This window comes from Spea bombifrons, chromosome 13 (genome assembly GCF_027358695.1).
Source record: "Spea bombifrons isolate aSpeBom1 chromosome 13, aSpeBom1.2.pri, whole genome shotgun sequence".
NCBI lineage: Eukaryota > Metazoa > Chordata > Amphibia > Anura > Pelobatidae > Spea > Spea bombifrons.
This window is the reverse complement of record NC_071099.1, coordinates 12,134,717-12,150,326: the sequence shown is the minus strand read 5'-3', so window position 1 is coordinate 12,150,326 and position 15,610 is coordinate 12,134,717. Positions and strand designations below refer to the sequence as shown.

General features: G+C 44.5%; 1 protein-coding gene across 1 annotated transcript in view; it reads left to right on the top strand.

The window, feature by feature from the left end:
- Nucleotides 1–15,610, top strand: part of SULF2 (sulfatase 2) — a 79,644-nt gene that overhangs the window by 40,647 nt on the left and 23,387 nt on the right. The window contains exons 3-4 of the mRNA XM_053452941.1: nucleotides 752–808; nucleotides 14,075–14,321. Of these exons, the coding sequence (XP_053308916.1) occupies nucleotides 14,144–14,321 (178 nt within the window). The 5' untranslated portion in view covers nucleotides 752–808; nucleotides 14,075–14,143. The remainder of the gene's footprint in view (nucleotides 1–751; nucleotides 809–14,074; nucleotides 14,322–15,610) is intronic.

Here is a 15,610-nt window from a genome sequence, read left to right as displayed (position 1 = left end):
TGAATTCTGAGCAGTGAGATTTCTGTGAATGGTGGATTTCAAAGGGGTGATATATAAGCGAAATGGCCTTGGTGTTATCAAAGAGCGCCGTTTCCGTTAACAATACAGCCTTGTTGATGGCTTCTGATGTAGCTTTTGTTGCTTTGTTCTGCTTTTGTGCCACCCACATACTACATACCCATCTCTTCCATCACTAAGTGCAGTTGGTTGGCACCTGTTCATGTGCTAAGCGTGGGACTAGCTCACTCAGGAGCGGATAGGGGTTAAATATCGTACCCTACGGTGGGCTGCCGCTCGAAAGAGTAATATGAACCCCGAAACTGTGCCCGGTTCCCAGTAGCAGCACCAAATGATCCCCAATACTAACTTACACACCTTGGAACAGGTATTGAAATCCCCTCTGTTATTTCCCGTCATGCTGTATGTGGGAGCTGCCATCTTGCTGCCCCATTACAGGGTTAAATCGCCCCCTCGCCCTAAGATACCTGTGATAATAGCTTTACAGAGGACCGGATACACTCTCTAGCGGTAGAGGCTCATGCGCCGCCCGCTAAAACAACGCAGGGAGAGAACAGGAAGTGGATTACACCTTCCTGCTTGGGCTGACGGGAATATTCAATGCAATCTGCATCAAAGGATCGTGGGAAATGGGACATATGATGCATTGATGTTTAATAATGTAAAGACAAGAAACATTATAATTTCTGCATTAAAGTAAGTGAACTTTGTTTTTTTCCTCCCTCAAACACAGGAGTGATCGCTGCCGGAATTGACAGTCGCGATTCTTTGGAAAGGTGTCCATGACAAGGTAACGCTTTTCCTTCGGAGTTGAATTAAGGTGGCTTTGTATCTGATTGGTTTGATGCAGAACATCGTATAACACAGGAAGAATCGCATTGATTGCAGCGAAACGCGTTAACACAGCAGAGATAACAGGGAAGATAACAGGTGCCAGTTCTTTTAGCAAACAGCATTGATATATCGCGTGCTGGCAACAGTTATATAATGTTACTTTCTTACGCCTATCGCCTTATTGTTCAGTTTGACATTTGAGGATCTGGACCCTCTGTGAAATAAATGGTATTGGTTTTAAAGAGGGGAAAATGGCGTCTATGTATTGTGCGTGTAAATGTTGGTTTATTTCTATGCCCACTGTGTGTCTGTATGCCAGATAGTCTCATATTAAAGAAATCCTGTGTATTAGATGGGGATTAAATGCAAAATGGAGTTAAAGAGAAACAAAATCGGAGGCCATCATACGACAGCTGGGTATCCGGCGCTTATTGCTTTATGGCAGTGCTGTGCAAAGCCATGTAAAGTTTCTCATACTACTTAATTGGATCCTGTTTTACTGTGTTTACTGCAGTAGGATGAGGACCTTTTTATTAAAAAAAGAAAACTACTAAAAAACTAAATTGGGCAAAATTTCAGAACGGTGACCACAGAAAGCCAATTCTCGCTGTTCAATTTGCGTTGTCTTAAAGGTAACTGGCAGTGGCTCTTGTACCGGCCATGTGTGGGTTTGTTTTTCATGTCCACTGTGTTTGGTTTTTGTTTTGTTATTTTTAATGTTTTTTTTTTTCTGGGTTTTTGTTTTTTTGGTATCTTGTTATCTTGATGTAAGAGAGAATTGTGACATTCTTCCCTTCGTCGGAGCCCAGACATGAAAACCGCGTGCAGGCCTTAAATTCCCTGTACCTTACGTATCTGATTACATCCAAGGCGGTATCCGCGCCACAGCCGCTCGTATCGCTGGTATAATATCGTATTTTCCCCAAAGTGGAGGAAAGTATTAAATGCCAAAACATGTTTATTCTTCACTTGATTTAGACTTTGTGCCAAATGTATAACCTCAAAACTATTTCTGCCGGAGACGTAAAACCTGCCTCATTGTGTGCTGAAGAGTTTGCCAACTGGACAAGCCAGCATCATCATTGAAACCTAGTACCTGCCGGCAGATCGGCCCCATTCGGCCCCCGTCTAGTCTGCTCCTTTCTCCTGCTGTAAAAACCTTAATCAGTCGTTGGTCTTGTCTTAGATTCAGGAGCCATATACCTACCCCATGCATTTAATACCCCCGTCCGTTTAATACCCTCGCTGTATTGCCCTCTCTATTGTAGGGCCATCTTAATATTTTTTTAATTAAGTTTATTTTCATGTCACCCCCCTCCAACCTTCACATTTTAGAATTAACATTGATCGGGGATGAGATATAAATATATTTCTGCTCGTCCAGTCCTGATGATTCATAAAATTGACATATTTGAACAGGAACAGACCCTGCTTAGCTCTTACACCATGTCCCTGACATCAAACCCCAGAGCTTTCTAAATTCTCTGACCCTGAGGCTTCCCAAATAATAACCCTTTAATAACCATTCGCACAGGGCTATCGTCAGGGTCTGAAGTTAATATTGTTTATTGGGGAGAATACACCTCTCAGTCATTTTGATTTTTCCCTAAAGGGAGAGATATCATTAGACTGACCCACTGGCACAAATGCAGACACTCCGACAACTCTTAGCCTAACTAACCATTCACCAAACCCATTGCCGCAGACTTAAACACATTGACTACTTTCAACACCAATGGCGCACTACTCTCTCACACTCATATACCGCACTCAGCTACATACCCACCACTCTCACACTCATATACCGCACTCAGCTACATACCCACCACTCTCACACTCATATACCGCACTCAGCTACATACCCACCACTCTCACACTCATATACCGCACTCAGCTACATACCCACCACTCTCACACTCATATACCGCACTCAGCTACATACCCACCACTCTCACACTCATATACCGCACTCAGCTACATACCCACCACTCTCACACTCATATACCGCACTCAGCTACATACCCACCACTCTCTCACTCATATACCGCACTCAGCTACATACCCACGGAGGAGTCTGCTTCAGACTGCGTGTCCATGAGAATCCGAGACCCTGATATTGGGGTAAACACCCTGACAGCTTTCAGCTATGCTTATTATACTTTAGAGTCAGGTGAGTGTGATATCAAATCTGTTCATGTTCATAATATTCTAACAAAATAATTTCCGGACTGTAGCTCATGCCTACCCCCTGTTGGCGATTTACGGCTAATCCCCCCCCTTTACGACTCCACAAATAGTTAATGAACGAATAATATTCAAGGTCAGGCAGTCTGCACTAAAGCCGTTAAAAAGGTGGACCCAGCTAAACCGGGACGCTTGGGAGGTATCCCTTACTCCACGTTCCTATTATGTGTAAAATACGGTTCTTAGAGATTAAAAAATCTATAATGATCAATCATTAAATAAAAGGAACCCGGCGCATGCAGGATTAAAGGCATAGGAGGGGCTGTCAGCAGCTCGATTGGCTTGGATGCAATTTACGCTAAGTGGAGTAGACACGGAACAGTCCTCTTCAATCCATTAACCTGAGCGTTTGCATTACCCCCGAGAATCCTCCAAGCGGCGATTCCACGTCCCTCTCGCGTCTAACAGCCCGTAGATCATATTTATTCATCCACGGCATCAGATCTTTTAATTCCCTCTGTTTCCCTCGGTGTGCCGTGCATTTCCCTGCATGTGTAATTATGTCTGAGGTCATTCCTTAATTACACGCGCGAGCCAACATGGAAACATCGGGTTAGGCTGGGAACGAAACGAGCTCGGAAATAAATGCTCTGATGGCTGCATGGGGTTGGTGGGAGGACATTGATTGAAGTTAATAAATTGCGTGCGGGTTTATTTTGTTACGTTCTGTTACATTGTGTTTTTACTTTAACGCCGTCGGTGATCGCGGTTCCACCGACTCTGAACACAATCATCGCGTATCTTCAAACGTTTGGCCAGAGTAGGACACGTCTGTTTTAGAAGATGTTGAATAGGTCTTTATCAATGCTTCTCAGACCTCATAATATATAGAACTGTGTAGGTGTCTACAATAAGGAATTCTTTAGGTGGTCGGTGACGTCGGCCCCTCTTGGCATTGATGAAGCAGACGTGTGATGTCTTCCGGACCGCCGCTGTGTTCCCTTCACCATTTCCACTCTATACCCTCACATCAGCCCCCTTACTCTTCCTTCTAACTTTGCCCCCTGTCTCCCTTCTTGCTCGCCGTACGCAGAGCTAGCTCTCCACAGCAGTCTCCGGGGATCTCGCACGTTCTCCTACAGTTGCTCGGATTCCAGTAGTTCATGTGCTGAGATTTGGTATGAAAGGGGTTAATAACTAATAGGAAAGATGCTGATTTGTTTGTTCTTTCCCAGTAGCACTCAAAAAGGTTACTAAAAATAAATAAATGTTCATTTACGGTAAAGCGGTTGAAATTGAGGCATTCCGAAACAAAAACCCAATGATTTTAGGTTGATAAGATTGCTTTGCGTCTCGCAGAATTTACAGGGTTAATCCAGCGGACGGTTTCATGGCCAGAGGCTACGAGTGCTAGCGGAGTGGCTTCCAAGTTTTCTGTCTGAACCCCCCCCCCGTAATGCCAGTGCCGAGCAGTAGTGTGAGTCGTGCCCGCCGCCGGCGGTGGGATGGATTGGCGAGAGACCTGTAAACGGATCGTGCTGGAATCCCGGCTCGTGACATCAGTCCGGGAGGGCGAGTCCTACTGAACTGGAAGGGTTTTTTTTTTCTTTTACAATACAGACGAGCCTTGTGCTGGGAAATAAGATCCAGGACTTCCCTGCCGGTTACATGTTCAGCCTCCTCCTTCTCCTCCTCGTTTAAATATAAGAAGCCACCGGCTTCTAGCAGAGACGACCACTCATGTTTCTCCATAACCTGCCGCGGACCTTCCAGCAGCTGAAACTCATCCCATAGAAAGGTGAACGTCTGCATTGGAAGGGTCCTTAACGCCGGCTGCTCGGACCCTGATGGCGGGGGCTTCACAGGCTGTTGGGAGTATAAAAAAGTCATTTAAGGCAACGCAGCCCAGACCGGTATAATCTTCTTCTTTTTTTTTTTTCTTCCAAGAAGCATAAAAAAAAAAAAAGGAAGTCAAATATTTAATCTGCCGGAGCTGCGGCTGTTTGCACGGGCAGAGTTCGCCGTAAAAGTAAGTCATTGAGGCCAATTCTCTTCTGCAGCTTTAACCCTTTCGAAGACCTTTCTTAACCCTGGCAGTGATAGAGGTTGGCAAACGTGTTTTAGGTTTTTTTCCTACCCTTGTGTAACCCATTGAGTTCCAGTTAACGGGGGGGGGGGGGTTTAGGCATAGTTTATAATACTCTCCCCTCTGATCATCTGGATGCTTTATAATTTGAAATCAAAACCAGGGGCCTGAGGGAGTGGGGTTGTCAAGCTTCAGATGTTCTAATCAAGTTAGAAATGTTTTTGGGGTGAAATAACCATTAGGTTCATCTGTTTGCTGAGGCTTCTCGGATGTGGTTTGGGGCATTTATGTTGTTTCACAATTCGCACATTTGGAGGAGTTTCTTCCTGTTGTCAGTAACTGTAACAAGTTCAGCGTGGAAGGATTTTCCAGTAAATGCAACAAAGTTACCATGTACGTGTTTTAATCTATCTATAGATATTTTTTTATTCTGTGATTTAAAGGGCAAGTAGCCATTTATTATTATTATTATTGTGGAACCCAAGGACAGCAGTGTTGGTATAGTGGTCCCCGGAGTCATGTACCGGTCCAGGGGGTAGGGAGTCGAGATAGAGGCCACTTTGGGATTACCAGATGTGACCCGCCATGACATGCACCCCCCATCTTTAGCTGCCCTGAAACTGACATCATACCCTGTGACATCACTGAGAGAAGAATATATGGGGTGAGGGTAGCATACTGTGCCATGGGTGCCCCATCCCCGAAATCTAAACACCAGGGACAGGGGCAGCCAAACCATTTTGGAGACCCATAGCTACATCCGTGTTAATCCCAGACTTAATAACTACAGCACCTCAAACCCAATTTTTTTAAGGGGCACATTAAAAAGATCAGTCAGCCTGGTGTGGGTGGAGCTTCTATTAAGCACCTCCCCCTTTATTTTCCATGGTCCCCGTTTTTATGGAGAAATTGGCCCTTCAAAAGCTTTTATCGCGATTCTAAGAGCCAAGCAAAGTGTCCGATCTTTTGTAACCTTTGCTTTCCATGAAGCCCAAGGGTCGTCTTCTTCCTAGTCATGAAACTAAAAATTGTGGCTGGCGCTCCTAACGTGTTGGGAGCCACAGCGTGTACCAGATCCTCCATGTTTGTCATCTGAGGGGATATTCCTTCCTTCCCACACCAAAGCCTTAAAGAGGGCTGGATTTTCCAGGGTCTCCTCAAAGACCCACTAAAGTCTTCATGAAGGACTTGTGGCTGACGGCTTCCACCAAAACCGAGTCTTCGAGGACCCGCTTCCACTGTGGCGTTTTCAGAGCGAAGCCATATCGCGTGAATTAATAATTCAGTTATAACTGTAAATAGTGTCTGTGGACTGTGCGATTTGTGCCGTTACCGGCCCCCGTCCGTGGCTTGTTTACAGGCAGAGTTGGGTCAGGTGAGGTATTGGGAAAGCAGGTTTGCATCCCCCAAACGCAGCACGTAATCCGACCAGCGCGTAATCCGGTGTGTCCGGAGGCCAGGAATCCCCCGACCGGAGTAAGTATATTTCAAAGGTCTATCGCTCTGTAGGCTGGAGGTAGTTAACAGCGCAGGTAGCAAAAGAATGCTCTGTGGCCCGCTCTTCAAGGGCAATCGGCAGCGCTGATAAGAAATCCCCCGGTCCTGAGTGGGTAGAACAGAGATTTCGGAGTCCTGACGCATTCAGCGTAGATACGGCTTAACCCTTTTAATAGCACACAAGCAAAAATACAATATGAAATACACGGTGATACAGAGCCCGCAGCGTGAAAGGGTTAATGCCACAGCTTTTACCACATATCACACGCATTAAATTCGAAGCTGTCTATAACTTACCTGTCTCTTGTGTTTGGTACCTAACATGTCGTGCCACACTCCTGACCTCACGATCATGAGTCATACGTCCCTAATGTCTCTATTTAGTAAGACCAGTCCCTCTCCCCTCCCCTGATGCCCCTCTTTTCTAGCAGCTCGGAATGTTTGTTGGGTATGAGGGTATCGCAGGGTTCTACAGCCCTAAAAGCCCCGATAATGTGTATAGAAACGGCAGGGAATGGATATGATTGACACCACGGAAGGACGGCGGGGTCCAGGCCAGCTGTGTGGACGCGGCGCTATGTTACGGCAGGGCTGGTAGTAATCCCCTCCTCGAGGTGATAAACGCCGGGTATTAATTAAACCAGCGCTACAGCCCAGCGAGCCTCATCGATAAGAATCCCTTTAGAGCCAGAAGCCACTCAGTCAGATGTTCAACTGGAATAAGAAGATTAATGGCCTTCATAACCCTGCGGCTACCATGAGCTACGGTAACGCTCGTTACTAGCCGTCAGCCGAAGCATTAACTCTGATTAATTAACATTAACCTGCGTCGCGCACGTCCCGCGAAGGATGACATATTTACTTTACCGTCATCCGTCAGGATAATATATGGTGAAGGATGAAACATACGCGGCCAAAGCAGTTTGAAGCCGTGGCTTCACCAAATCTTTACCAAAATACACTTTTATAAATGAAAAAAAGTCACGTAGCTGGGGAAATATATAAATATATATGTGTGTGTGTGTGTGTGTATATATATATATATGGCAAAACCCGCACCCTTCCTGCTATAAATCCGGACCGGTAATGCAGACGTGCTCTCTATATGAGGAAGCGATGCCTTTCATCATGTATTGACGCGCACGTTCACGCTTATAGCTATAGCTAAAATATCACATATTATTCTGCCGGTTTATGGCATTTCTTCTTTAATTTTTTTTAATATGTATATATATAAATCGTTGCTTCTGATCTGCCCGATCCGATTGTTTACATCAAAGATATAAATGATATACATATTTATCACAAGCAGACACTTCACCGGCTCGTGGATTTCATCGCATCCGCGTTCAGCTTTTGTAAGTAATTTGCTGTCCGTTTCATCTGATTTTGTGTTTTTCCGACACTTTTCGTTCTCTTTTGTAAACAACATGTTGTGAAAATGAGTGAGCTGACCCCCCCCGTTACACCCCATTACAAGAAAGACGTGAGCAATGTCACCGCCGTCTACACGCTCCGGCGTCCGTGATCACCGGGACCAGCTGGCTTCACAACATTAGTACATCTGTACATGTGGAGCAGTATCTTTAATACACGCCCCGCAGACTGTTAAAGGGATTCGTTAATTAAAGAGAAACTTTTCCCCCAATAACATGAGATACAAACGCAGAACCTGCCGGCAGATCGGTCCCATCCGGCCCATCAGTCGTTGGTCTCGACTTCTCGGTTCGGGAGCTATATGCCTGTACCATGCAAGTTTAAATTCCCTCACTGTTTTACCCTCTACCACTCCTGCTGGGAGGCTGTTCCACTTATCTACCACCCTCTCAGTAAAATAGAACTTCCTTACACTCCATCTAAGCCCCTGGCCCTTTAGTTTTAGATTATGGCCATACCTGGGAACTTCTGGGCTCCGGCTACCTGAAACCTACCCTTGCCGGATGCGTCCAGGACCACCCACTGATGTCGGTGGGTGGTCCCGCTGATTTTCCACCAATCAGCTTGTGATGTGGCTGCCTCTTTAACGTTTTGACATTCATTGATCAAATTGATGCACGGGAAGGTTAAGACGCGGATGCCTCAATGCAGTAAGATAAGGACGTGATACCGTGCAGCTTGAGAAGAGATGAGCGCTTATCAGGCCCTCAAAACAGTGGTCATTTTTTGTATAGTTTTTTTTATAATATTACTGTTTTTTAACCTGAAAAATAAGTGAAGCCACAAGAAGTAATTATATATATATATATATATATATATATATTATTATTATTATTATTTTAAATATATATATATATATATATATATATTTAAAATGTTTATTTTTTGGCATCATTGGCTAACATTTCACTTTCTTTTCTTCCCTTTGTAAAAGAATCATGTAAACCGGTCAAGATATCTGTACTTTGGTACATAGAAAATAAAATACCACGAGTCTTGGCTGCGTTTTCGGCCGGCGAATGCCGTCGCCTCCAGAACGCGTTGCGCCCTTTTCATGTTTATTATTTTTCTGGGCTTTTGTCCAAACAGACAAAGGCGAGCCCGACACATTAAAAATGTAATTATTTCACTTTTGTGTCCAACTTGGATGTTGCCCAAACTCTCAGGGATGAAAATGCGAACGTCTTATACCCACTGTGACTGGAAGCTTTGCAGCTGGGTATGAGAGGGGCTGCTTCGATCCCACGAGGGGGCAGCTGCCCCCGTAACCAGAGAGCACTTAAAGGGCCAGCACAAGCCGGCGTACTTTGGTTATGGTCAAAAAGGGCAATATTATCATAATCTTCCCTATGAAATAATTTTAATTTTTGGGGGCATTTGGAGGAAAAACACTGCTTGGGTACTCCTCTCCAGAAATAAAAAGGCTGTGTAGGTGGAACTTTGGCTAAACATGGTTGGACTTCCCATGAAGCGCCTCTGTTTTAAATAAACTCACCTTAGGGAGAAGCTGCAGCTTCCCATGCCCATCCGCAGTCCTAGGATTCTTGCCACGGATTGGCTGCGTAGAGCCAGTCAGTGGCAGGAAAGCTTTCATGGTGAAACCAAAGGGAGCCTATTTTCCTCGCATGTGTAAGGGGGTCTCGTTAGACCCCCGCCTGGAGTGTTCACATAGCCGACCGCCGGGAAGTATATGTCGCGTAAAGAGGACACATCTCATGCACGGAAAGCACTTGGGGCGGACAAAGACATAAATACATATGGCAGAGATTCTGTGGATTCCCCCTACATTTACAAGAGGGACACCGTGAATTTAAAGGGACCCCACAGCTATAATTTGCATTAAAGTCCCTTTTAAAAGAGTATTCAGCAGTTACAAAGTATCTAATTGTATTTCCATCACTGTTTGTGTGTTATATGTATATATATATATATATATATATATATATATATATATAAATATATATATATAGCTATATTCTCTTATCTCTTATAGAACTCTTATTCGAGGAATGGTGATCCCGGCCCTTTAAAATTGGTTGTAAGGGGTTATTACCTGCGCCCGTACAATTTAGCCGGTTCTCGCCATCCGATGACCGGACAAATTTAAAGAGTAATAGAATTTATTCCGTTAAAGCGTTCTTTGTTTTCAGTCTTGACGGCGAAGGTTGATTGAAAACTTTGTCGCGATATTGAAAAATCTGCCCGAAACAAACAGAAGAGATAACAATCTAAAGAAAAAGCTTTTATTTCCCAGACAATGGGCGAGTCTCGCATCAGCTCAGACTCCTCGCTTTCCAGCCGACTTTCGCTACTTCAGATGCCGGCTTATTGATTGAGTGATGGCTTCGACGTCATTTATCTTCCCAGAACCCAAAGTAAAATAAATAGAATTTTAATGTGGCTTAAAGGGAAAGTTTCTTACCCAACTTTTAACATTATTACATTAACTTATTTCATGATTATTTTTATTATTTCAAATTGGTGTCTGTATGACATGACATTTAATATATGTATGTTATATGTAATATATACTGTGAATATATATATATATATATATATATATATATACCGTATTGGCTCGGATATAGGCCGCCCCCGTATATAGGCCGCACCCTAAAAGTTTGGTGCTTTTTTAAAGAAAAAGTTTTTTTCTTTAAAAAAGCACCAAAAAAAACATGCTGCCACTCTGTTCCCCCCCCCCGAGATATGCTGCCACTCTGTCCTCCCCCTCCGAGATACGCTGCCGCTGTCCTCCCTCCCCGAGATACGCTGCCGCTGTCCTCCCTCCCCGAGATATGCTGCCACTGTCCTTCTCCCCCCCCGAGATATGCTGCCACTGTTCTCCCCCCCCCGAGATATGCTGCCACTGTCCTCCCCCCCCCGGATATGCTGCCACTGCCCCCCCCCGAGATATGCTGCCACTGTCCCCCCCGAGATATGCTGCCACTGTCCTCCTCTGCCCCCCCCGACTTACCGGGTGTGCTGGATGTGCCGACACCGGAAGTTGTATACGCGTATTGCGTAGATGTCCCCCGCCGGCCCCGCAAGACACCCGGGATTCTGCTCCGGTAAGTCGGGGGTGGACAGAGGTAAAATGCATCGTGCGGACGGTCCGCACGATGCGCTTAGACAACCTCCCATGCCGGCACTCCCCCGTGGGAAGTGCTGGCAGGGGAGGCTGTCTGAGCGTATCGGGGAGTAGGATACGGGTCCCCTGCACCGCTGCGGGGGATCTGTATCCTAACCCCGCTGCCTGCCCGGGCGCTAGACCCCGAATATAGGCCGCACCCCCACTTTAAAGACTTAAAGTGGGGGGAAAAAGTGCGGCCTATATTCGAGCCAATACGGTATATACATACATACATACACACATACCAACACCAGTCAGCCATAGGTTATCACCACCTGCCTTATACTTCAAGAATTTTGGTGTAAGATTAACGTCAATGTTAGAGAAGGACCAAAAAAAGGATCTGGGCCAGATGTGTCATGGCCGCCTTCAAGTTCTTTGTGATTCATATGACCTCTTTGGTTTTCAGGTACCAGCTGGTTTACGGCCAGAATACCGCAGGGGTCATACGAGAGAAGAGATTAGCCGCTGTCTAATTGCAAAGCGTTTCTCACTACTTTAGAACGCGCAGGGCCTACTGGGTTCCATTAATTCCCAACCCACTGTTCTTAATTCCAGAAACAAAAGTGGGAAAGGCCTCCGGACCGACTGCCAAATAGTCTAATTAAAATGTACTCTACTATCAGCTCCGTGCCCTGTCCCATTCATCCACCGCAAGCAGGTGGCCAGTGATTGTGAATAGGGCCCCGGTAATTGTAATGTTCGGCTTTTACACGGCGAGACGCCGCCAACAGCTGCAAACGTCTTGGCTGCTCTACTCCACTCGATACCAACTTCAACGACCATATAAAATATACTGGTTTCCCCCAAAAAAATGACAAGGCAGAAGAAAAGAGAATGTAAAACAAGCTAAATTCTGTGGAGTAAACCGCGCCATAAGGGGTAAACCTGTCATATCGTTGGGTGTAGATTAGAAGAAGGAATGTTGAACCAAACATGGTTGAGTAGTTACCCGGTTTTATAATGACATCGGTTTTCGTTAGAAGTCCATCTCAGCCTGAACACCATGGACTTTACATTTGGTCCGCCTGCTCCGGGGCGTAGGGGATGGGGATAGGAACAGAATTTTAACCATGGGACCAGTACCTAGTGCATGAGGCAAAATTGGAAATCCGTTCTACGTGGGGTTCTTGCCTTTTTCTGGATCGACAACCAGGATAAACTTAATGAACTTGGGTCTTTTTTTCAATCTATGTTACTATGTAGGCAGGAAATTGTAACTTTGTTGCAGCGCTGGCTACGCAAGCATTCTATTATTTCATCAAATGTATTGTTTTTGCTCAATTCTTCTGCCTTGCCGCCCGAAAACCGAACATCTGAGAGTCGTAGATATAATGTGTTGACCTGTGACGTTTTCTGTTTTCTAACGGGTTCCATCAACCTTTAGATATTTACGGGACCCATCTGCAGCGCTCCGTCTACCAACTGCTTAACCCAAGGCAATCATCGCTAATGGATTTCCACTGATTGAAATGTGTCTGGAACAGTACGAGCTGGCACATGACTGATCCAGGGGCCTGAATAATCCATATCTGCCTCTCTTCCTACGTCGTAAAAAAGAAGAGGAAAGTGACTTTTCTCTACCCGGCAGGTGGTTTATAAATCACTTATGCCTCCGTCGCGAAGTTTATTGTGTTTCCTAAACTCCTTAATCACATTAGTTTCCGGCGGGCAACCGATGAAATATAGATCAGCTTGTAGTATTTAAGAGTCGGGTAGAATCGTGGCCCCGGATTGACAGCGTGTTGTAAAATGAAGGCTGTAAGATGCGCCTGTTAATATCTAGTGTTTTATGAAAAGCCCCTAAAGCGTAATCTGTACCCAAACCGAGGAGACATATCACTCGCAGGTAACATTATTCTTTGTAGAATTCCATTGGAATTCTCTTATCCCCTAAAATAATCCATTTTACAGTTTTAAGGATTGTGTGACTTATTTCCTTAAACACAAAAGAGACCGTAAACCATACACTAAACCGTTAGCATGTAAAAGAGTGTTAAGTTCCACAAGTATTTATAACATATATAATTGTAAGCAGCATGGACACCGCCGACAGGTGTCTTAGCCGGGGCCAGGAGGGCAACTTAGAAATGGCAACAGGTGTGATGGTTTTACAGGTGTGATGGTTTTACAGGTGTGATGCTAACCTTGCATAGAACGTATGGAAATAAATCTTTATAAGTTTGGTCCTCTTATGCATCCTTAGTGTTTGCGTGAAGGATGTTTCAAGGTGGCATCAATCACAGATAGTTTCTCTTATTTTGAGGCATAAACATATGTTTCCTAATGCACAGGTTTCCTGTTTTGCGTTGAAATAGGTATATTTTGGGGGCACCCTTTGGTTCTAGATTTGAGGAATTACGTAAACCTCGTCCTTTTTTCTCTTTCTAATCACAAAATGCTTCATATTGATATATTTGTCTTTTCTGCATATAATTCTTTAGCATGCCTAGGGAGCTCTCCGGGTATTTGCCCCATGCTTGGGGTTTCAGGGTCTGGGGGGCAGATTCTCACACAGTCTGCAGCTGAATCCTTCCTATTCTACCCCGGCTGTGATAATATATAATACTTCCAATTGGTTTTGCTCCCAGTATGTTATGGTTGATATCCCTGCTTGAATGCAGGTGACTCAATAAAGTGTATCTTTAAATAACGGCAAGTCAAGGTTTCCATGAGGGCCGGGATTAGAGCCGTATGAGTAACACATTTGGCGAGTAGCCAATGGGCTATTAATTGGCTAATATTTCAAGGGTCAAAGGGGCAGCTCATTTAGAAAGTTCCCAGGTTTGGGACCATCATAGGAAGCCAGTTGGACAGCTTTTAATGCTTGGGTTAAAAATGACCAATAAATGACAATGTAATGGACATTTGGTCTCTTTCCTCTGTAGGGCTACTGAACGTCAAAGAAAGATCTTCCGGTAGAGACCGCTGGTGGTCCCAGCCGTCCGCATCTAAAGATGGCCCAGTGGCAAATCATCGTCCTTGCACTTTTGACAACAATTGTGATGGCGGCGGCCGAGGCTAATATTCCCTTCCTGTCCAAACAACGTCTGAAGGGGAGATTTCAGAGAGACCGTAGGAACATCCGGCCAAACATCATCCTTGTCCTTACCGACGATCAAGATGTAGAACTGGGTGAGTGGTCTGGGTTCCATAAAACGTTCTAAAAGGTTACTCTTAATATAAGGAATCCGTCATCAAACTAATAAACAACTTATAATATGAACCTTACCAAACTCACCCGTTTTATTTCACGGAGAAGCCGCAGCTGGGGAGGCGATGCATCGAAGCAGGAAAAGTTGGTCTTAAAGACTATTTATTAAGAGGTTACGTCCAAAATTTGATTGTATTGTTTAAAGTCAAATAATTAATAGCAACAAATGGAATGTTCTTAATAATTACATTATGGGCAGTTTTCAAACATTTCCCCGAGAATCTCTTAAAAAAATTTTCTTGTATGATTCCAGATGATTCCAGAATTAAAGAAAAATACAATTAGTCTGTGTTAACCCACTTGTGCTGAGGGGCAATCCTGAAATGATTAAAAATAGTGATTTAGATGCTTTATAGGGGATGGATGGAGGGGTGACCCTCAATAATTTTACGAGTTCTTTTTATGATTGTTAAATCATTTCGTCGTTGTTCATACTCGGTAGGTAACGCGTCACCGGTCTTTTTTCAAATCCTTTCAAACTTTTAGTATACAGGGAAATTCCATTTGTATATCTCCCGCTGGTTGTACGCGTTAACACGGACCTTAATGCTCGTTACCGGAGGGAGCTGGTCCAGAAAACACTTGTCAGATCCTATAACACTACTTACCGAAGCAAGGCTTTTATTATTTAGGCTCCTGTGAAACCGAGACAATGGCATTCTTCGTTTGGATAAAGATGGGCCGTTTCACCTAACTTTTATCTTATTTTTATATGACTGTCTATTGAAACCTTGTTGAAGAAAGTTGGTAGGTCTGGTAGAGAATGTAGATGTTAGAACGTTGAGAGATCTAACACCAAAACGGGAACTTTGGTGGGTCTCAAACAATGATTAAACGTATCATGTGTCTGACACAACACTGGTGGTGACTAGACGGAATCGGACATACTCTGCTGGGAAGATACTTGTTAACCAGGTATAAATGTTTTAAAGCAGGCGTAAGTCCTCCCTTTAACTCTCCTTATACGTTGGGTTCCATGCAGCTCTTTGGTGTCTTGGCCGAGACACCATATGGACGCTGATGCGAGCTGAGTAGGACCTCCGTTGAGTGGTGTGTCCATCATTCGTGTTTTGTGAGGATGTTTAATCATGTTACTCCGTAAACGCTGGTTGCCAGGACGTAATTTGCCTTGATGGTTGGGGTCTCGTAAGCTTTTAGGCTTAGTTATGTGGCAATGGCCTTCCTAGGAGCCGTTTCCTTTTTTGGCCAT